General features: G+C 42.9%; 1 protein-coding gene across 2 annotated transcripts in view; it reads right to left on the bottom strand.

Annotated features, from left to right (window-relative positions):
• LOC307158333 (integrin alpha-X-like) overlaps window positions 1-24,634 on the bottom strand; it is a 267,631-nt gene that overhangs the window by 76,366 nt on the left and 166,631 nt on the right. For both annotated transcript variants that reach the window (XM_079870811.1, XM_079870812.1), the window contains exons 15-17: window positions 19,711-19,841; window positions 1,123-1,283; window positions 877-1,037 (exon numbers count right to left, since the gene is read on the bottom strand). In XM_079870811.1, coding sequence (XP_079726937.1) covers window positions 877-1,037; window positions 1,123-1,283; window positions 19,711-19,841 — 453 coding nt within the window. The remainder of the gene's footprint in view (window positions 1-876; window positions 1,038-1,122; window positions 1,284-19,710; window positions 19,842-24,634) is intronic.

Genomic DNA, 24,634 nt, shown 5'->3' with positions numbered 1-24,634 from the left:
TATTGTAACGTCCATTCCCTGATGGAGGGAATGGGACATGGTGTCAATGTCTGACACTAGGGGTCACACTTGGGAGTCCCAAATGCCTCTGATACTTGAGAATTGGCGAGTGGAATTTGCATGCCACTCTCTGGGACATACGGGTATAAAAGGGAGATGGCGTGCATAACTCATTAAGGTTTGTGCTGCGGAGCTGAGTCAGTGTCCCGGCCAGTTCAGCGTTGTGGCAGGAGAGAAACTATTTCTCGTTCCCTCCATCAGGGAATGGAGGTTACAATAGTAACAGAGATGTTCCCTATTTGTCAGTCACTTTGACGTAATGCGCAAAACAAGGACCAGGAGGTCCAAGGGGATTGACCCGGCAGAAACACTCCTGTTACCCTCATATCGCCCTATAGACTGAACTCGTAATACGCATGTGCACGCCATCGTTTTTGAAGTTTGCGCAGAAAGAACTTAAGAGTTTTCTGTTAAATGGTGTTGTGTTAGCGGCCCTTAAGTTAATAACTAATGATCGTTGCGACGGAAGTGAATCAATCAAAACTAACTTTAGCTGGACAATAACTTTATTCTAGAGCTGCTATAAAGCCAAAACAATCTCTGTTACTTTAATTTCCTATTATCAATGTAAAGCCGCTTTGGAACAATCTATATGGTTAAAAGTGCTATATAAATGAAGATGACTTGACTTGACTATACCCATATGTCCGGGGGAGTGGCATGCAAACTCCACTCACCAATTCTCATTGGCCTTTTATCAAAGTATCAGAGGTGTTTGGGGCTTCCAAGTGCAGCACCTAGTGTCAGATTCCATGTTGAAGTGACTGACAGATGAAAACATGAGGGAAACATATTTTATGTCTGTTTCACACTAACCGGGATGCTGATGGAGAGAGTCGTGCAGACAGGGGTAATGGTGCTCAATTTGTTGTTGGGGGTCCAGAGAAATGAGGCTGATCTAGAACTAAATAACAGCCGAGGGGCTCTGGCCCAAGGGTCCAGCTCCAGAGTCAATGATACCATAGCAACAAGAGGACCTGAACCAATGGTATGCAAGAATCATTCATGTCAAACTGATTCTTCATTAGTTTAATATTGTATCTCTTTATCTGACTACCTTACCTTGTACATCACCATTGACAATCTCTTTTATGGTGATACAGATTGTAACTGTGGCAACAGGGGTGTTGAGACCGAGGGGGGCGGAGCAATGAAAGAATTTCTGATGGATGATTGGTGGGTCAACAGTGACATTTATGGGCAAACACATGACAGGCTGAGTCCTGTTAAAATGGGATACAAAATGAATGGGACTTTTGACAACATAATAACTGGACAATTGACCACTAACGGTAGTTATGTGCTACCATTCTCTGCATACAGTGGATTCAGAAAGTATTTGACTTTCATTCATTTTGGCAGCCGTATGCTAAAATGCTTTATTTATTTATTATTATTACTATATATATAATTTTTTTCAAATCTACAGTCTATACTCTATACCCCATAATGACAAAAAACAGATTTGTGATAACTTGGCAAATTTATTAAAAAGAAAACAAACTGAATTAACCGATTAACCTAAATATTAAGACCCTTCACTCAGTATATAGTTTGTTTATTTTGTTTATTTTGTTTATTTAAAAGGATCCCCATTAGCTGACGCCAAGACGACAGCTAGTCTTCCTGGGGTCCAGACAATACATACAAAACCCAATAATTACAATCACAATTACTCCCAAATATATCATATATAAATACACATAAAAGAACAAGAAAAAGTAACAATACAAAAAGTACTGATTAAAATAATAATAAAATAATGAAAAACAACATAGCACATGATACAAACTCACTCAACCAATCCAGACGATATTATGATGTTGAAAACAAATACAGTCTTAGTCTTTTTTTAAAACCAGTTTTTCCCTTGATTTCACGAACCCCAACTGGAAGATTGTTCCAAAACACAATTGACCTATAAAAAGTCAGAGTGTTAATAATTCTATGAAAGTATACTAACATATTAACAGATAGTCTATGCTTGACCATCAGCCAAACAAGACATTCATGCATCTCTGCAACACTAGTGCTTGAAGAACAACCAAGAACCAGTCTTGCAGCCTTGTTTTGAGCCACTTGTAATTTTTTTAAATGACTGCTTGATGCAGCAGACCATACAACAGAACAGTAATCCAAATGACACAAAACCAATGTACAAACAACACGACTAAACAACTGTGAATTTAGAAACTGTGCACATTTACGCATTACTGCAACAGCTCTACCCATTTTAGCAACAACTTTGTTGATGTGATCAGACCATGACAACGTGCAATCAAGCCAAAGTCCAAGAAGCTTCACCTTTTTTACTTGCTGTACATTTTGACCATTTATTTGTATATTAATTTTAGGATTATCAGATAATCTATACTTAGAACCAAATATTATACTCATAGTTTTTGAAATATTTAGAACAAGTTTATTTGTTTTGATCCAGTTATACAATTTGCTGATCTCACAAGACAGAACCTGATTAAGCTCTGAACATGTAGGGGCTGCATAATAAAGAGTAGAATCATCAGCAAACATAGTCAATGTAGCCTTACTGAGTATATACGGCACATCATTTGTAAAAATTGAAAATAACAAAGGTCCGAGGCAACTTCCTTGAGGGACACCACAATCCAGGGACTTACTACAAGATAATGCACCATTAAAATAAACTCTTTGCGACCTCTCCGACAAATAGCTCTTAAACCACTTGATTGCTGATGAAGTAAAACCATAACTAATAAGTTTGGAAATCAAAATTTCATGGTCGATCAGATCGAAGGCAGCACTGAAGTCTAGTAGTAGTGTACCCACTAACATTGAGTTATCAATTGATGTTAGCCAGCTATCCGACATTTGTGTCATTGCAGTGCAGGTGGAATGACCATACCAATAAGCATGCTGAAACATCGTAGTCAAATCATTGTTAGAAAAGTAATCTTGCACTTGCTCAAATACAATCTTTTCCAATAATTTACTTAGAATAGGTAAAATGCTAATAGGCCTACTATTTGGACCACAGAAAGTTGATTTTGTGTCTTTGGGTAAAGGAATTATCTTACCCTCCTTCCAAAGTTTTGGACACACACCACTAATCAGACATCTGTTGAAAATGTGACAGATTGGTTTAGAAATATGTCCAGCTGATAATTTCAACAGCCGACTATCCAAGTTGTCTGTACCAGCAGACCCACCAACAGTCAAAGATCTCAGCAACATTTCGACCTGCACAACATTAACCTGATGAAATTCAAAACTACACAGTTTATCTTTCATAATACACCTTTCTATTAGCTCGTTGGAGTTGGAATCTACAGTGTATTTCATTGTCTCTCTAAAATTAGAAACCTTATTAACAAAATAATCATTAAAATAATTTGCAATCTGTATTGGCTTAGTCAAATAAACTCCATTCAATTCAACAAAAGAAGTACAAGTAGATTTTTTTCCCCATGATTTCTTTAAGTACATTCCACATTCTCTTACTATCTGTACCACTATCGTCAATTCTCTTCTGAAAATATTTTTTCTTTTTCACTCTGTTCACCTTGGTCACATGATTCCTTAAAGTACAATACAATTTTCTGTCCTCAAGAGAGTCAGAAAGAACCGCAACCTTTTTAGCCTCTTCCCTTTGAGCCATTAAGCTCCTTAACTCAGTATCAACCCAAGGAGCACTTTTGGCTTTAACTGTAAATTTCTTCAATGGGGCATGATTGTTAACAACTCTCATAAAACAATCCATAAATAAATTAAGGGATGCATCCACATCATCAATGTCACTTATCAAATTCCATTTAATATTATCCAGTTCATTTAGAAAACTCTCCTCAGTAAATACCCTATAAGATCTTTTCATAATGATTTTAGGACAGGCTCTAGGTAGCTTAGTTCTCCTGGAGACAGCAATACAGTTGTGATCACTAAAGCCAACTATTACAGAAACGGGTGTTGAGCACATATCAGGATTATTAGTGTAAATATGATCAATACATTTTGATGTTAAAGATCCTGTATTGTTACTAGAAATTCTTGTTGGTTGATCCATTAATTGAGATAAACCACAGGTGTCTGTCATAGTTTTAAGCTTATTCTTCAGAGGACAAATATCAGATAGCCAATCAATATTTAGATCACCCAGCCAGTATAGCTCTCTGTTTTCCTCAGTCACCTTGTCTAGCATATTACATAAACCATTTACATACTCTATCCTGGCACTAGGTGGCCTATAACAACAGCCAAGAATAATCGGTTTTAAATGTGGAAGTTGTACCTGTAACCATAACACTTCAACATCATCAACCATTAAGTCATGTCTCAGTTTAACAGGGAAATGATCCCGTATGTAAATGGCCACACCACCTCCAAACCTGTTTCGATCATTTCTATAAATTGAAACCCCCCCCTATATCAACATCTGAATTGTCTATGAAGTGATCCAGATGAGTTTCAGAAATCATAAGTATGTCTATTTTGTTCAATTGCAAAAATAAAGACAGGTCTTGAATTTTGTTCCTTAGACTACATATATTAATATGAGCAAGGATTAAACCTTTAGGTAGTTTATTTATACTGGTCATCTTAGTTGAATGGTAAATAAGTCCTATATTATAATCTAGTTGAATATCTTGTACCCTAAGTTATTTTATCATCATCAAGTAGACTACATACATATAAGTCCTGCACACAGACACACATGCATGTACAGAAACATATATAAAATTGAGCTTTAAAGCTCATTAGGCCTATAACTGACTTTGTCCAGCCCTTAGAGTGATGATCAGTTTATCATACTTCAAACTCGCTTTATCACCTCTCTCTCTGGCAGCTTTCACCTTCGGCCACAACTCTTTCCTCCTCAGTTGCACAGCTTCAGAGAAATCTTCATTAATGTAGATCCTAGTGCCCTTTAATTTCTTGGCAGAAGAAAGAATCAGCTCTCTATCTTTAATGCGAAGAAGTTTGACAACAATTTTCCTTGGCCTTCCCCTCTCCTGAAACTGACCAAGTCTCTGGGCACGCTCAATGTCCATGTTTATTCCATCTAAGCCCAAGTTTTTTGAAAGCATTTCTCGCACCTTTTTCTCTGATTCACACCAATTCTCTCCTTTCTCGTCAGCAATGCCATCGATTAAAATATTTGTTCTCCTGCTCTGGTTTTCAATGTAATCAAGCTTGTTGAACATTGCATCCAATTCCTGCTTGGAAGTAGTAATATTTGTCTCAAATGCCCTTATCTTTGCCTCAATCACAGTACATCCCATCTTCTCCTCTTCAAGCTTTGTTTGGGTAAATTCCAAGCTGGTCTTTAGCTCCTGTACATCTCTGATAACACCATCCAATCTTTTGTTAGTTCCATCCATGATCAGCTGAATGAAACATTTGAAGTTGTCTTGCTACTGCAATAACATATCTGTATAGATCCCTCTCTGCTGCTCCATTAACTGGGAGAGTACACTCATTGTAACAACAGCATCCTCCTCACAAGGAGATGTTTTAGCATTTTTAGGAGGCATGATGTGTCTTACTAGGATGTACCGGAAGTTGATGAAAGTTGCAAATGTTGATGGTGACAGATCTGTTTGTCAAAGTCCTAGTAGGCCCAAAAGCCCATCAACTTGGGCTACAGCACAAGCTCAGCGGATAGTGGAAATATTGTCCCCAATATTGAGACGCAATTTAAATAAAATGCAACTTGAGTCAATTAACCACTAAATTTGAGAATACCAGAAAGGATTCAGTATATTTTTGTTAGATTCTAAGAGGCCAGGTTCTCAGAGAAAACTCCTGGCAGCCATCTTAATGAGTCGTTGACGATAGTTGAAACCACACTGGTTCTGATTACAGCATCTTTTTTGGGTATGATGCAGCAGCCTTTGCACACCTGGATTTTGGATTTTTCTGCTATTCTTCTTTGCAGATCCTCTCAAGCTCTTTTAGGTCTCTCTTGAGGTATTTGATCATGTTTAAATTCAGGGTCTGGCTGGGCCACTCAAAGGCATCCTCAGATATGTCATGAATCAACTGTTGTCTTGGCTGTGTGTTTAGGGTCATTGTCCTGTAGGGAAGTCCAGCCCAGTCTGAGGTCTTGCACACTTTAAACCTGGTTCCCTTTCGAAGGGAACTCGACACTACGTCATAGACGCTTTGGGGAACGCCTCAGGCGTGACAGGTGTCTGAAATCAATTATCAACTCTCGGCAATCATGTTGACCGGCGACAGCCCATGAATCATCAGCTTGATTGATTAACGCGCGACCTGGATGTATAAAGGGGAGCCTTGCACACATGACAACATCTTTTCGTCTTCAGGGACTGTTTGTCTGTTTGGAGAATATCGCTGAAACGCGCAGAGAAGAAGGAGAATTTTCGCGATCTTTGAAATAATACTGTTTGGGTGCGAGGCATTCACAGTCAGCTCCTGAGGGTGCTGGCAGTGTTCATTGAGAAATATCTCGGCGCGCGTGCATCCGTGCGCTGTCGGATGTTTCAACCTCACACCTGTTGACTTTCTTCTCGAGGGATGAAAGCCAAATATATTTTAAACGGATCGAATCTCGCGTTTGCCGAGGCAGTGTGTAGATTACGAGAACGTATAGATAGATAAATATCAAAACAGTATTGTCTGGTGATTATGGCTGCATTTAAATCTATGGAATTAAAATGATGGAATATTATCTGACTTTAAGAAGTTCGATATTTTAATTCAGCTTACCATCCAGACCGTGTTTCACTTATCCAGTGTTTTAAAAAAGACTGCATTTAATTCTGAGGAATTAAAATGAAAAAAACAAACAAAACATATGTGGTGTTCAGGTAATAGGCTTCACCAGGCCTTCCTGAATATGAGCTCCCATATACTGTGGCTTATCAGGTCAGAGGCCTCACTAGGCCTTCCTGAATATGAGCTCCCACATACTGTGGTTATCAGGTCATAGGCCTCACTAGGCCATCCTGAGTATGAGCTCCCACATACTGTGGTTGAATATGAGCTCCCACATACTGTGGTTATCAGGTCAGAGGCCTCACTAGGCTTTTCTGAGTATGAGCTCCCACATACTGTGGTCGAGTATGAGCTCCCACTTACTGTGGTTATCAGGTTATAGGCCTCACCAGGCCTTCCTGAGTATGAGCTCCCACATACTGTGGTTATCAGGTCATAGGCCTCACTAGGCCTTCCTGAATATGAGCTCCCACATACTGTGGTTGAATATGAGCTCCCACATACTGTGGTTATCAGGTCAGAGGCCTCACTAGGCCTTCCTGAGTATGAGCTCCCACATACTGTGGTCGAGTATGAGCTCCCACTTACTGTGGTTATCAGGTTATAGGCCTCACAAGGCCTTCCTGAGTATGAGCTCCCACATACTGTGGTTATCAGGTCATAGGCCTCACTAGGCCTTCCTGAATATGAGCTCCCACATACTGTGGTTGAATATGAGCTCCCACATACTGTGGTTATCAGGTCAGAGGCCTCACTAGGCCTTCCTGAGTATGAGCTCCCACATACTGTGGTCGAGTATGAGCTCACACATACTGTGGTCGAGTATGAGCTCCCACATACTGTGGTCGAGTATGAGCTCCCACTTACTGTGGTTATCAGGTTATAGGCCTCACCAGGCCTTCCTGAATATGAGCTCCCACATACTGTGGTTATCAGGTCAGAGGCCTCACTAGACCTTCCTGAAGGTGAGCTCCCACATATTGTGGCTTATTACCAGGTGATAGGCCTTACCAGGCCTTCCTGAATATGAGCTCCCACATACTGTGGTTATCAGGTCATAGGCCTCACTAGGCCTTCCTGAATATGAGCTCCCACATACAGTGGTGGATTATGGGCTCCCACATACTGTGGTTATCAGGTCATAGGCCTCACTAGGCCTTCCTGAATATGAGCTCCCACATACGGTGGTTGAGTATGAGCTCCCACATACTGTGGTTGAATATGAGCTCCCACATACTGTGGTCGCCAGGTTATAGGCCTCACCAGGCCTTCCTGGTTACGAGCCTCCACATGTCAGGTTACAGGTCTCAACGGCCTTCCTGAATGTGAGATCCCACATACTCTGGTCATAAGGTTACAGGCCTCATCCGGCCTTCCTGGTTATGAGCTCCCACATACTGGGGTATCAGGTTACAGGCCTTACTAGGCCTTCCTGAATATGAGCTCCCACACACGGTGGTCGCCAGGTTACAGGCCTCGCCAGGCCTTCCTGGTTATGAGCTCCCACATACTGTGGTCGCCAGGTTACAGGCCTCTAGCCGGCCTTCCTGGTGATGGGCTTCTACATGTCAGGTTACAGGCCTCACCCGGCCTTCCTGAATGTGAGCTCCCACATACTTTGGCCACCAGGTTACAGGCCTCACCCGGCCTTCTTGAGTACGAGCTCCCACACACCATGGTCGCAGGTCTTCCTAGTTATGAGCTTCCTCGTGTCAGGTTACAGGCCTCATCCGGCCTTCCTGAATGTGAGTTCCCACATACTGTGGTCACCAGATTTCAGGCCTCATAGGCCTCCCTGAGTATGAGCTCCCACATGCTGTGGTCGCCAGGTTTCAGGCCTCTCCGCCTTCCTGAGTGTTAAGCTCCCACATTCAGTGGTCACCAGGCTTCAGGCCTCCTAGGCCTTCCTGGTTATGAGTTTTCACATGTTAGGTTACAGGCCTCACTGTTTGTGAGCTTCCACATGTCAGGATGCAGGCCTCATCAGGCCTTCCTGAATGTGAGCTCCCACGCATTGTGACTATCAGGTTACAGGCCTCGTCTGGCCTTCCTGGATACGAGCTCCCACATTCTGTGGTCGTCAGGTCACAGGCCTCAGCGGCCTTCCTGAGGATGAGCTCCCACTTACTGTGGTCGTCAGGTTATAGGCCTCACTAGGCCTTCCTGAATATAGAGTGATGAAGTACATGCACCTTTACTTCATCTATTTTTCTTTTTGGTACGTACGCTCCGTACCTTCTTAAACCCATATTTATGGTAAGTCACACGACTGAACGTCTTGTGTACTTTCTAAAATCCATATTTTATGATAAGGGTCATGCGCTGTACGCTTCGGTCCCTTCCTATGTGGCTCAGACCCCGGTCTTTCACCTCGGGTCCCACTTTAGATGCGTCCTGTTGTCGAAGTATGCTATGACAGACGCCTTTCTCTAGCCAACTTCCACATTCTGATGGGCTCCCACACACTGTGGTCACCAGGTTACAGGCCTCACCGGCCTTCCCGAGTATGAGCTCCCACATGCTGTGGTCGCCAGGTTAGAGGCCTCACCAGGCCTTCCTGGATTCGGAATGGCTAAGTACACGCACTTTCGTTTTCGTGTACTTTATAAAATCCATATTTATGGCCTTTCTGAAAGTAGCCCCCACATGGTGTGGTTGTCAGGTTACAGGCTTTATCAGGCCTTCCTGAAAGTAAGCTCCCACAGGTTGTGGTCACCAAGTTTCAGGCCTCACCGGCCTTCCAGTGTATGAGCTCCCATCTACTGTGGTCGCCAGGTTACAGGCCTCATAGGCCTTCCTGAGTATGAGCTCCCACATGCTGTGGTCGTCAGGTTACAGGCCTCATAGGCCTTCCTGATATGAGCCCCCACCTACTGTGGTAGCCAGGTCTCAGGCCTCACCAGGCTTTCCTGGATTTGGAATGGCTAAGCACACGCACTGTCGTGTCGTTTACTTTCTAAAATTCATATTTATGGTAAGGGTTATGCGCTGTCCGCTTCATCCCCTTTTTTACGTGGCTCAGACTCCGGTTCTTCACCTTGGGTCCCACTCTAGATGCGTCTTCTGTCGCAATGTTTTACGACAGGCGCTTCCCTTTCAAGCTATCTCCCACATTCTGTGGTTACAGGCCTCATTAGGCCTTTCTGAAGGTAGCCCCACATTGTGTGGCGGTCAGGTTACAGGCCTCTCCGGCCTTCCTGAATACGAGCTCCCACTTACTGTGGTCGCCAGGTTTCAGGCCTCACAGGCCTTCCTGAGTATGAGCTCCCACATATTGTGGTCGCCAGGTTACAGGCCTCACCAGGCCTTTCTGGATTCAGAATGGCTAAGTAAGCGCACTTTCGTTTCGTGTACTTTCTAAAATCCATATTTATGGTAAGGGTTATGCGCTGTACGCTTCGTTCCCTTTTTTACGTGGCTCAGACTTCGGTTCTTAGGTCCCACTCTAGATGCATCTTGCTGTCGCAATGTATTACGACAGATGCCTCCCTATCTCCCACATTCTGTGGTTATCAGGCTACAGGCTTCATTAGGCCTTTCTAGGGCCTTTCTGAAAGTAAGCTCCCACAGGTTGTGGTCCCCAGGTTACAGGCCTCACCGGCCTTCCTGATATGAGCTCCCACATGCTGTGGTCGCCAGGTTAGAGGCCTCACCGGCCTTCCTGAGTATGAGCCCCCACATGTTGTGGTTGAATACGAGCTCCCCCATGTTGTGGTTATCAGGTTAGAGGCCCTACCAGGCCTTCCTGAAGGTGAGCTCCCTTTAGGCCCTCACAGGCCTCCTCAGTGTTTTGAAACACACACACTGGGTAGATCCGTGGATCGAGTAGAGAAACTCCCCTCGCTGGTAAGGGTTGTAAAGCACTATGCTGAGTCATACTCTCCAGGATATCCCGTCTCTGAGATCCGGGCTGAGTGGTTCACTGCCTGCTTCGCAGTCCCTCGGGTTGGATGCCTTTCTTAAAGGCAAGTGTCCAGAGGCTCTGTCTTCGGACAGACAGGAAGTGGCCAGACTGTAGTGTCTTATGTAGTGACACCAGGTCAGGCCTGCCTGGTGGCATTTCAGGTGGCACGTTCCCCTGAATAGTGACTGGCTGGGGTTCCCTCGGGTTCTCTAGCCACATTCCCTAAAAGGGACCCCTTCTAAGAAGTTGAAGTTGTGGTCCTAGGCCCTTGAGCAGGCCCAGGTATTCCTTCCATTAAACTATGTTTTTGGAGGTTTTCTGTGGTATCATATAGCTTGGGCTATGACCATAGGGAGTGCTGTCACTGACAGCCCAGTGTGACCTGAGGGGGTTCTAGCATTCACTGAATTGCTGATTTTGACAGTTGCCACTGCCTTTGGGCATGCACTCCCCTCAGCATGGTGGAGTGGGTATTTCGTTCCCCAAAGCGTCTATGACGTAGTGTCGAGTTCCCTTCGAAAGGGAACGTCTCAGGTTACGACTGTAACCTATGTTCCCTGAGAACAGGGAACGAGACACTACGTCTCCCTGCCATGCCTCGGGGCCTGCTTACTAACAGTCCCTTCAGACGATAGGATGTTGTCATGTGTGCAAGGCTCCCCTTTATACATCCAGGTCGCGCGTTAATCAATCAAGCTGATGATTCACGGGCTGTCGCCGGTCAACATGATTGCCGTGAGTTGATATTTGATTTCAGACACCTGTCACGCCTGAGGCGTTCCCCAAAGCGTCTATGACATAGTGTCTCGTTCCCTGTTCTCAGGGAACATAGGTTACAGTCGTAACCTGAGACGTTTTTATTAAGGATGTCTCTGTATTTTGCAGCTTTCCTTCCACCCTGACCAGCTGCCCAGATGAAAAACTCCCCCACTGTTTGTTACTACCACCACCACCCTTCACCTTTGGGATGTTATTGTGCAGATGGTGAGAGATGTCTGGTTTCCTTCAGATATGATGCTTGGAACTGAGGTTCATCAGACCAGAGAATATTTTTTTCTCACAGTCTTTTTCAAAGGAAAATGCTCCCATATATGTGCATTGACACAATCCTGTCTCTGAGCTCTGCAGGCAGACCTCATGCCTTTGTTTTGCTCTGATATGCTTTTTCACCTGTTAGACCTTATCTGGACAGGCGTGTGCCTTTCCAAATGTCCAAATGTCAAATAAATGGACTCCACTCAAAGTGCAAAAACATCTCAAAGAAGAATCTGAGAAAATGGAATGCACCTGAGCCAAATTTTCAGCATCAAAGGATATAAATGCTTAGGTAATTGTGACATTTCAGTTTTTTTTCTCTAAAAACAATACATCATGTGATTCAGTTACAACAAAACAAAAGAAAAAATAAGGACTTAACCATCTTTTTCACCTTGCATTCCATTAAGAAATCAGACGGCTCAGTACCGACTCATATTCTGCAAAAATATTTTTGTGAATTGGAATGTGTGCAAAGGATTGTTAGGGACTGGAGGATGCAAAGTATTCACTTGGATGTGTTCTTCAAAATGTGCAATGTTAGGACACAGCACATGAGTGCGATAATAACACGATATGAATACTCTGCTGGAGTAACATAGTGAATAGGCAATTACGTTGAGTTCCTACGAGCTTGAAACACTGCACTATGTTACTTACGCAACTCATAACCTAGAACGTCATACCTGATTATGAACTTTAAACTTAAAGGGGAGAATTTACAACAGCCGCCCCCACATTTGAGGAGAAAATGGGTAATCAAGGGAATTCTGTAAATGTCTTCAGTATTACCTTCTAAAGCAGAAAACTTTATCAGGCAGGCAACTGGTCTAATGTAAGTTTAACCACCAACAGACATTTGAATATAAGCCCCAAGCTCTTCTCATTTTGTCATCCTATTTTGACCAGATATGGGTTGGAGCAGTCAACACCTGTTGAGTAAAAAGTTGGACAGAGCACTCAAAGGTGTTCTGGTAGCAAATCTTCCATTTGCTGGACCTTTGACTGAGCCTTCCATCGCTGACAGAACAGACAGATGATGGTGTAGAATCCAGTACTGTCCCCATATCTCGGCATAGACTCTCTTGGCTCCTGGGTGTAACAGACACTCATCAAATTCTTTAATAAGGAGCTTCATTACTGCTTGTCTTGGCTCCAACACAATGGGCTGGATTTGTTCCAGGTCTGAGTTTGCCAGCCTCCTTCATAAGCCCCCAATTCTTAGCATGTTGGTCAGTGGATCCCAGCCAGGAGCAAGACCAATCGACTGTGCACAGGAACTGGTTTCTAACTTCTTCTGGAAAGCTCTTAAGTTTGCAGAACAGCTTCCGCTTCTCTATTAGTCATAGGATGTGGCTGCCCCTTGACATGTTTGTTGAGTCACCTCCACTAGTTCCTGCCATATATTGAAATAGGTAGCATCAGGGAGGTTGGAAGCAGTTTTAACTGCCATTAGGCAGTAGCAGGTTAAGCCTTTCAGTTCTGATAATTCCTCTGACTGTGCAACTTCAGGTTTCTTAGACCAGTGCTCTGGGCTCTGTTTCAAGAATCCCTTGACTCCATAGACTAGGCTCAGCCAGACTTTGGAGGGATTTACCTCTGGTCAGCTGGGTAATCTTGCTTGTATACATACCTCTATTCCATGATCTGTGGTCTGTTCATTTTTGTATCATGGAGACTCGTGTTCCAACGAACACCTCCTAACGACAGGAGTCTGACTGAATCAATTCATGCACAGTCATAGAGTCTGTCCATAGAATTGTCTGACTGACAAAGATAGTCATTTCATCCTCTGCGAGCATCGAATTGCTCAAGAGCATGATACTGCAGAGCAAAGATGGCACAGCATGGATTGGTTATTGTACAAAGGATAGAAGCTGCCACTTGCGTAATTCTGGAGGGTTTTCACTCTGCAGATCTCTCAAAATGAAGCAGAGAAAGGGTCGGTCATATGGCAGGAGATTGACCTGATGGAACATGCCGTTGATATCTGCGCTTAAAGCCACATGATGCTGCCTGAATCTTAGCAGAATGCCCAACAGTGATGGTCCAAGTACAGGAAATTGCAGGAGTTGATTGTTAAGAGATAGGCCCTGGTGTCTAAACAAACAGTTGAAACCTTGTCTTGCTGTTATAATAATAATAATAATAATAATAATAATAATAGTACCATGACTCCTCTGACTGGGCGGCTTGCCTTTGGTTAAATTTGGCTACATAACCTGCCTCAATGAGCTTAGCAATCTCCCCTGACTAGATTGAGGCCTTTTCATGGTCTTTCTGGAGTCTCCTTTCAGTGTTCCTCAGATTTGCAAGAATGGATTGCAACAAGCCTTTGGGTTTAAGTGCACCTGGTTTCCACAGAAGCGGGGTGGCATAACGTTGTACTGCCTTGACACTGACTCAATGAGTTTGAGACTCAAGCAGATGCATAGCCTCTTTATCTTACCTAGACCGGACATCCAGTTTGTCATTGTGAAAGTGCAGCACATCCAGTTGCCATTACCTTTCCACATTTCTGTAGAGAAGATCATCTTGGGCAGTGGAGAGAAAGAAACATTGCTGCACTGGTGCATGGTCTGCGATACACATTACTGCTCAATGGAAAGCACACCCGAGAGCTGTATGGACTGCTGCTGGACCCCCTCTGGTTCCCTGGAGAATGGGCTGTTTGGCGGTAATGAGATGAACTTGGTCTGAACCTATGAGCACCAGTAGGCATACCTTGTGAAATGGCTGTAACGGAACTCGCACACCTAAAGGGGAGTTCCGTTACAGCCATTTCACAAGGTACGTCTATTGGTAACGGAACTCCTCTTAGGTGTGCACAACTCTTCAGAAGTGTCTGAACTGGGCATGACTGTTCCACTAGATCAAGACCAAATGCTGTGAATGCTCCAAACACTTGATAGAATTTCTCTGGGTAACCTCTTGGGGAGATTTCAACGGTGAGAAGTGTGGGGCTGTACAGTACAAAGGGCTAGAGTCTCATGTTCACTTCTCCGTTGGAGCTGCTGGATGACAATGGGTAGGATCATGATGCGCTGTCTCCGTCATCTAATACAGCTGCAAACCTCACTGCAGGGTTTCTTTAAACTGCATATTTCAGGTCCATGGGAACAAGAACATTTCCAGCAGTGTTTTTCCTCTGAGATCCAGCAGCGTTTTTCCTCTGCTCTTTGATACTGCTGCATCGAGTGATGTAGTGGTTGTTTCCGCCACAGAAGAAAGAGTTGACTTTGAGTGGTGTCTTCTTCCAAGATACCTTTGGACTAAGGGAGGTTTTAGGCTCTGTAGGTGCTGCAAGCCTGTGATTTGGGTTTTAGGTTTAACCGCAGTCTTCTCCTTTGTACTGCTTGGAGTTTTCTCATACTGGTTGCTTTGCACTAACCTACTGGACAGTCTCTGTTGCTTGACCTTGACTTGGAGCCATCCAGAAAAGTATTGCTGGTTGTACAGGTTAATGTTTGGGGAGTTGAGCTTCCCTTGCAGCTGGAGTTAGTCTTCAAAGTCATCTCTTAAGTGCTTAGACAACAGCCTGCTCACTAAGAGGGGGACACGGAGAAAAAAACTCTGGAAACTGCGAGCAACATTTGGTTTGACCTCTGGTGCTGTGAGGATTGCCGCTATTTCACTCTGAGCCAGCTGTTGGGGTTGACCATATTGTAATTGAAGAGCACGCATTGCCGCTTAATATGGGTATGGGTGATGGTGGCAGGACTGGCCAATCATCTGTGCCTCAGGAAATTTGAGGTGTTCCAGCAATACTTGATACTTGTATTACTTGTTGTGAACAGCACATTCCAGGGCCCAGTTTATGGCCGGGCCCCTCTCTGTCCACAACAGTGGACAAAGGTTTGCTACATTTTGATTGGATCTTGGTGGACTAACACAAACAAACTGTCCAAACGCCATCAGATAAAGATGCTAGGACAACAGCCAGACACCTCTAAGAGGGCAAGAAAAATACCTCTAGTACCAAGCCTAGGAAGGACAGGACTTCTTATTGGTCCTCATGCAGTTTCTGCTCTTCACCCATCTAGAGACTAAATCTTAGGATGTTGGCCTGTGACTGCCATAAAAAAGGACCTCCAGATGCAGCAGCAATGGGTGAAACAAAGAGAAACCACAATGATTCATACAATTCCATTCATAACAATGTTTTCAAACCTTAAAACTGATGGAAACAACACGCATCCATCTCATACTTATTCAGAGAAATAAATATTCTCATTGCCAGCATGCAATATCTTACACAATTTCAGATGTTAATGTTCAAATGAATAAAATATTCAGTTAAATCTTTTCAAAGGTATTCTGGTGGTGGTTTGGAAAATGAGAAATCCATTGGTAAAACTTTAAAGACACTTTAAAGACTTCTAACTGGGCGCTTTATGCAAATGAGTTCCACAGGGCAAAGAAGGGTGGGCCATACTGTGTGTCCCCTCTGATTCCAGCAGCCAATCACAGCACTGGAATGGAAAAGTGCCAAATTACAATCTCATACTTATCGGAAAGGGATTAAGGTACCCTTTCAACAGACACTCCTTGTTCTGAGTCTGTTCTCCAAGGATGAGACATTACAGATATATCGTTCTTAGGGTCTCCGGTAACAGAATACAGTCTTGTTCTGAGTCTGTCCTTCAAGGATTGACAGAAACAGATCAACAACGTTCTGAGTCTCCGGTTCGTCCAGAGAGACAACAGATTCCATGATCTGAGTCTACAGCTTGTGAGGCAGCAACAGATCCGGCCACGTTCTGAGCCTTCAGTCTGTGAGGAAAGAGACATTAACAAACGCTACGTTCAAAGTTTTCATTCAGCGAGACAGTACACAGCACCACAGCACGTCCAGAGTCTTTGTGCCAGAGAGACAAAAGCGGATTGACAAAGTCCTGAGTGTCTGGCCAAGAGAGGCACAAGACACACAAGAGATAAGCAAATCTTCACTTCAAACTTCCTTCATCTGCATGTTCCAAATCATTAGGGACCTTCTGCACCTATTTCAGGGCCTCATCTGTGTGTTCCAGATTTTAGGACCCTTTAGTGCTCCATGAGATCAGCATCCCACAGATTCGTGTTCAAGACAGTTGAAACGGATTCTAGCTCCTATCCCCACTGCATTGTCAGGCAGCTCAACCAGTGGTAGACGTCATTGCCATCGGACTGCTCACTTAACCACGAGGAACGTACATATCACTTAACCAAACCTCTTTCCAGAAACTTCTGCATTGTTGTACATTATCAGTATATGATTTTCTAATTTACATTAGAGGTAATATAGCTGAGGCCAGTTAATAACAAATAATATTTCGCTTGTTTGTTTGATGCATAATTAGGTTCTTCACCTTATTAGTTTCAGAGAAGATAATTATCTTTCCATAAGATACCGTAACTCTTCCATAGCCATACTCAATGTAATCATTTGCATTTTATGCATCTTATGCACTTTATTACTTTATCATTCATGGTATTCCTTTAGTAGTTTTGTTAGTTATTGTTTATCTTTTATCTTTCATCTGTCCTTAGCCCCAGGTGCTGCAGCCGCCGTGATGTAAAGTGCAGTCTCGAGGGTACCTCCTGGCCTGCGAGGGACGATAGGGGTATGTGGCAAACAGAGCGGGGCTGAGAGCCGTGAGAACGGAGCGAGGCCGGCCTTGAGTTTCTCACAGAAGATAAAAGGAGGAGGGATGACAGTGAAGGACAAGAGAGAACCAGGCCTGAAGTTTACATTGTGTTTTGTTTATTTTACATTTGTGTTTGTTTACTGTAACGCAGTTCGTTGTTGTGGGAAGAAGAAGGCGGGAACTAGGGCTGAACGATATGGACAAAATTTCATATCTCGATTTTCATGCCAGATATCTCGATATCGATACAATACGATATGACTACGTAAGTACTAAAAAAACAATACATTTAGAGTTTGTAAAATACACGATGATGTCTATGGAAGAGGTAATAATAATCCTTTCCATTATAATTCGACACGTTTTATTCATATCAGATACACATTGTGTAAGTAACTTCAATGTTTACTCTATTCTATTCCCAGCTCACCAGCCACTTACTTTTAAGTATTTCGGGAGAAGTGGATGAATTCACGTGTTGTAAACATAGAGGTTGTAAATCCAACAGATCCGATTCTCTGACCTGCGTCTGCGGCACAAACTAACACGGCGGCGCCCGCCATCGCGCATACAGCTCAACTAACGCGATCGTTATAAAGGTGTTTAAACAACAATATACTTCCACTTGCATGTATTTGACAATCGGAATATCAGATATTTCATGCCATAGCTAACACATTTGTGAATATTCTGAATAAAAAAGGAAAAATGACATAAAGGAAGATCATCATTCATTCAGCGCTGTTGCTGCTGCGGTGTGTCACGTGACAAGCAATGACGCGTCACCATGGAAACGCCGCCCCCCCTCTCACAATATAGTTCCCACGTCCCTGGTAGTGTGCGCGCGCTGGCTTTAGCGGTGCATTCAAGGGCACTCGTAAAACTGATGTTTGTTGTGACTGCCAGAGTTGTATGCAGGGCGAGCGCGGAGAGGGAAAATCTATATCGTCTATATCGTTGCTTTTTTCGATAGTAATATCTTGAAAGTTCATATCTCGATATAGATACGATAACGATATATCGTTCAGCCCTAGCGGGAACCAGCAAACATTTAAAGACATTAATAAATAAACACAAAATGAAAGTAAAGACAGCAGCCCCTCAAGGACGACTGCCGCCACACATAATAAAACGAAACATCAAATAAAACAGTCCAGGCCTGGTCCGCTCTCGTCCTTCACAATCGTCGCTCCTCATTTTATGCTTCCGCTCCTCCATGAGAGATACGAGACCGGTGCATTGCGCAGGTGTCGCTCATCAGCAATCATGCCACCGGCCTCGCGCCGTTCTCCCACAGCCCTAGGCCTCGTCCTGCTCGACACATTTACGTTGTATTTTTGTGTACCGCTTTACTTTTGTTTTGTTGTTTATAGTAATCTTGTTGCTGGTGTGGCAGGCTTTTCACTTTGATCTTCCTCCTCATCCCCATGATGTGATATGTTCCATCAGCTCCTGGCACCGACACTGTCGTTTTTCATATTATTTAAGTTTACTGTAAAGCGCAACCATGTCAGCAGCCTCATCCCTTACCTTCCCAGATATAGATTTTCCTCAGTAAACTCATACTCAAGTCTGTGGAGCTTATGGCTGGATGCAACCCCCTGGCTGAAGACTGGTCATGATTGACTAGCTATGCCCACGGTGGCTGCTGCTCCTCTCTGCTCCACTGGCACCTCTGCTGTAGATTGGGAGGAAAGAGCAGGTGGTGATGACTGTAGTCAAGAAGATACTCCTCCAGATGCTTGGGCGTGCGGCACTGCCGTGAGGGTCTGTCTAAAGTCTCAATATGAGGAAGTGAGGCTGATTGCTCCGATGACATCACTGCAGTAGTCGGTTCCAGCTTGAAGGGCTAATGCTGGGGATTGCCCCACTGAATGCTGGTGTATATGCTATTGACCGCTGCAGAACTCTGGTGAGGGAGTCGGAGTCATCAGATTGAGTTTGTCCATTTATTGGACAAATACCTGATTATGAACTTAAAATTTAAAGGGGAGAATTCACAACATGCAGGATGAAGGATGCAAAACAAAGGCTGCTTTCCAACCATCCTTCAAATTAACCTGATTGTCTGATCAACATGCACGTTCTGGGAGTCAACGTGCAGAGGTTTTTATCAGTATGCCAGGAAAGACTACAAACACTTTCACACATTTCTTCAGTATTGTCAGCGTATATGAATTCAAATTCAGTACCACTGTATTACTTATAAGTCTATTATTATGGCATCCTCTACTTATCCACTACTAAACATTACATAACTAAAATTACTAAAATTAACTGTGATTGGTCTTTACTAGGCATTTTCTTGACTAAGTTGGCAAGAATAATCTGCAAAATATATAAACACATGCAAGCACACACACTTGCCTTAGTACTGTAACTGCCCCTCTAGAGCCCACCACTACATCAGTGAGGGAGTCTGAGGTCAGATCCCCTGCAGAGTGAAGAGCGACTCCGAAATACTGTAGGCCACCGCCTACAGCTGCTCCACTCAGTCTCTACATGTAAAAAAGAAACAGACAGAGATGAAGAAATTTCTGTATTTGAGGCTTTAAAAGTTGTGCAACCTTATGAAGCAGAAGTGTTCTCTGCTATATGGTCAAAGTCATTATCATAATCATCATTATATAGCCAGACACTTGGTGTCCCTGCCAGAAAATCTAGATAAAATCAGGTCAAAATGAAGTTGCTGTTTGTTGGTTTTCATGGTTGATATGGTCTGTTTTTTCCCTGTGGCCCACAAAGTGGCCGTTCCCACCGGATTTTTTAAATGTTGGTCAACTTACACATATACAGCTGTGTCTTTTACAAATGCACATTTTTCATGCGGCATCATGCAATTCATCAGTCGTGATCATGGTGATTCCTGCAGGGGTCCTATATTTTTCTTTTTCACTTTTTCAGGTTTAGTTAGTGTGTAATGTTGCTGTTTGACCATAAAAAAAGATCTGCAAGGTTACAAAGCTTGCAGTCCACTCCAATGGGAATTGTTAAATTCTCTCTAACAAAAACTTTTCACAAACTACAACAAATGCATTGTTGGGATTACAATTAGCTTTTTCCAGATCTTGTGAAATCACAATATCCCTCAAGTCAAGTCACCTTTATTTATATAGCACTTTTTATAATACAGATTGTTTCAATGCAGCTTTACAGTGATAACAGGAAAATAATGCAACAAAGTTTGTTTAAGCTGTACAGCAGCTCTGGAGAAAACAGTGATGTCATCATCCAGCTCAGTTCAGGTCTCATACAATGGTGTCAATGCAGTTAGATCATATAGTTGAATATTAAGTGTACCTAACTAGGCAAGCCAGAGGTGACAGTGGCAAGGAACCCAAACCCCATTAGGTGACAGAATGGAGAAAAAAAAAACCTTGGGAGAAAGCAGGCTTAGTTGGAGTACCAGTTCTCCTCTGGCCAACAAATGAACGGTGTATAATTTTGATTCTGGCACCATTACAGGTCAGAAGTCAGATTGGGATCGGAACATTCCAAAAATGTAATCCAGGTACATCTGGATGAAGATCGGATTCATCATGCCGGTATGGGACGGGTTTTGTTGAGGATCTATGCCACTGGCTGTCGTGTCGATAAGACCTTCACAGGGGATAGTCTGGTTGACACAATCTCTGCTGACACTTCAGGGCAGCGTTGTGGTCATGTCCTCCATCTAATCTGGATACAGCCCGGATCCAGCTGACTACGGTAACCCCGGGATAAAGAGAGAGACTAATATTAGGGTAGATGCCATTCTTCTTATGATATAACAAGTATATCGGGTGTTATAGGAAGTTTCCCGGTTCTGGCTGACCTAGTTTATGCAGCCTAACAATCATTTAACTGATTTGATTTAAATTATCCCATGGAATATGCAAAAAAAGGGGGCGAGGCATGGTTGAGCTGTGCTAGAGAAAACAAAGAATACCTGCTTTACTACAGTTTTGTTGCCATGTCGAAGAGACACTGTTTTTCTTCCTTGCGCCGGGGACACACCAAGCTGACGGTCGGCCGCCGGGCATTGTCGGGTGGTTTTTGAGCGTCGGTCGGTTTTAGTTTTCTCGATGTGCTCTGCACCGTTGGCTCTAGTCGGATGCCGTCAGCTGTTTTTCAGCTGATTCTACATGTTGAATCGGCTGTGGAGCTCGTCGGAGAGATGAGCGTGCGAGAAAAAAAACATAACTGAAAGCAAACAAACGATGGAGTAAAGAGGGAACTCACTCACTTGTCACTTGTCATCTCATTTGACCAGAGGATTATTTTAATAACATGGCTTTGTGGAATCAAGACGTCGAAGACCAGCTAATCATCGTGATCGAGGCGCTGCTTGCTTTGTATATACACAGTTCTAGCTCTTCTGGTTTCCCTTTTAAATGCCGAATACAGACTACTGCCATCTGCTGGGATGGGAGAGTTATGTCCTCTCACGCAAGTGCAGAACGTACACGCTAGTTTGTAGTCTGTCTGGTGTGTTCACGTGCAACTTTTTTTGCCCCTATGCAGGCAACTTGAGGCGACGCCACAGTCGGCTTTCATCAGCGCTAGTTCTTTGACGTCAGTTTGGTGTGTCCCTACCTTAAGGCAGACGAACTTAGAAAACACTGTTCCTGAACATTAAAGGGGACCTATTATGTAAAATTCACTTTTGCATGCTGTTTGGACATAAATGTGTGTTGGCAGTGTGTGTACACAACCACCCAATATTGATAAAAATCCACTCACTCCTTTTTTATTAATCCCCATAAATCATAAGCAGTGTCTCCCAACGACCTATTTTCAGAATGCGGCTTTAGTGACGTCACTAAAGCCACAGGCCCCGCCCACGAGTGTTGACAGACACTGCCGTTTTAACATAGACCCGCCCTGATCGAGTTCACAGCGAGTTGTACACATCCGCCATTGCTGCACTGACAAGAATGTCTACCAAGCGTTGTAGATGTTGTGTGGCTGGATGTATTAATCCACATAGCTCTCTCTATTTACTCCCGAAATCTGAGGCAGCTGCTGAAGACAAGGTGGAATTATTTTGTTTTCAAAGAAAATGATCCCTCAACTCTACCGAAATACGTTTATGTAATTACGCACTTCTTATTGTGATGAACCCACATTTACATTTTATTTCTCTATTGTTTTGTTTTATTTTGATATGATTCTGTATTTTATTTTGTCATAAGGTCATCTATTTGTTTGATTAAGTACATTGCAATAACATAAGAATAACTACTATACAGTGGTAAAGATGTTATCAATGTTTCATCCTCTTATGCTTTGTCTGCATGGAGAGCAGAGTTTAAAATATAGAAAAGAGTTCATGAACAGGTCAACGAGTTTGGATATAGTCAAATGGCTAGTGATCATCTCAGCATGCTTTGTGATTGGTTCATTCTTGATCACACGCGATAGCGCGTGACTTCTGTGAGGAGAACATTCTGGATAAGCGCGACTTCGGTGGGATGACGGACAAGCTTCGGATGCACTCCGTTGTCGCGAGGGACATGGTTGGACCGTGTGTCTTCTCACTTTTTGGATCCCTTTCTTTGCACATATCTCGTGGACTTTCTCGGGAGTGGATACCATATCTTTTGAATGTTTTCCAGGATTTTCGCGCCGTCGAGCTTGTGGGACAGTGACAGAGACACTGCGTGCGTGCGTGTGCGGTAGGCTAGTCGAGATGGCCATGCCTAAAGGACAGTGAGATGTATCATCAGGCTACTGTGGTAATGTTAACATGTTTTGGGGTGATTTGAATGTGAACCTTTTTGTTTAAGACCTGAAGAAAAAAAACTACTGTGATATAGTGAGCTGTAAATTTATTTCAAATTGGTTTCAGATAAATGATTGAAACGGATCCATGACTCCATGCCTGTATTTGCTGCCATCCTAGTACGTAACATTCTACTGTGTTTACTCAGCTCTTACGGTGATTTTCTGGAGTAAAACAGACGCTTCATCTTTTGTGTGATGTACAATAAACTTTATTAAACTCATCAGTATATTTTTGATCATCATTCGGACCTGGTCCGAAACAGCAGACTTGTAGGCTATTAATAGTGGATACATACAAGCAGATGACAAATACGTTATAACCGTAATTAAACTAAACTATACCTGTTCCATCTCCATACAGCACTCTGACTCTGTAGGCATTATTGTACGACTCTGGGTCGAAATGAACACCATTACTGAGAGTTTCTGATATTATCATCATTCCGTGAGATGAAATTGTCCTGAGACTGAGCGTGAGCTCATGAAGCTCCGCCCCCTGTGCCATGCAGCAGCAGCTTATTTAAACAATTGAAACATGCTGTAAAAAATGATCTGTTGGGAATTTTGAGCTAAAACTTCACATACACACTCTGGGGACATCAGAGACTTATTTTACATCTTGTGAAAAGGGGCATAATAGGTCTCCTTTAAAACCCCAAAGTTTATCTGTGTGCTGCACATTTTACAGAGGACAAGTTCTAGAACCTAAGAGACTACAATGCAGGCAATGCAAAAATACATTGAAGATGCTAAATTGTGAACGGATATTAAATATCTCAAATAGTTTTGCTATAGCGAGGGATTAAAGCAGTGGTGTAGTCTAGTTTTTTGTAGTGAGTATACTGTGAAAAAAATAATAATAATAATTTTTTTTTAAACATTATAGGCACAAATACAAATTTACTTTTAGAAATGGTATTTTTGAAAAAAATGGTGTTATTGTTTTGGCAAGTTTACTGTTTAAATTAAAACATGTATGAAACCGTGTGTGATATTCCATTAAAATAACATTTTAATAGATTTCATTATGGTGGGTTTATTGGTGGGTTGTAGACATTTGAGTTTCTGTGTGTTTTAATAAACTATTATTATTATTATTATTATTATTATTATTATTAGGACTACTTGAACTGTGCAATAGTAATTTCTGTTATAATTTCTTCAAGTTATACCGAACTTTTATTTTGAAAGGTTGTCGTAAAGACATTACAGTTTCTGTCTGTATATGATACGAATGAATGACAATAGTTTTATCAAATGAAATGGTGAAATTCTCGTGAAGTGACTCTCATAGCAGCTCTGCGATGAAGTTCACATGTGTGTCCTACATCATGTCTCAATACAGTGAAACGCTGAAAACACCACGAGCGTCACGCGTGCTTCAGTGTGTGCGTGTGTGTGTGTGTGTGTGTGTGTGTAGTGGAGCACACATTGAGCGCTCATTCCCAGAGACGCGTAGAACAACTGCAGTCTCTTTGAGCTTTAATATTCACAGACACTAGTCCATATCGAGATTTGGTTCATT

The sequence above is a fragment of the Squalius cephalus genome (assembly GCF_949319135.1).
Source record: "Squalius cephalus genome assembly, chromosome: 5".
Classification (NCBI taxonomy): domain Eukaryota; kingdom Metazoa; phylum Chordata; class Actinopteri; order Cypriniformes; family Leuciscidae; genus Squalius; species Squalius cephalus.
This window is presented reverse-complemented; position numbering and strand designations above follow the sequence as displayed.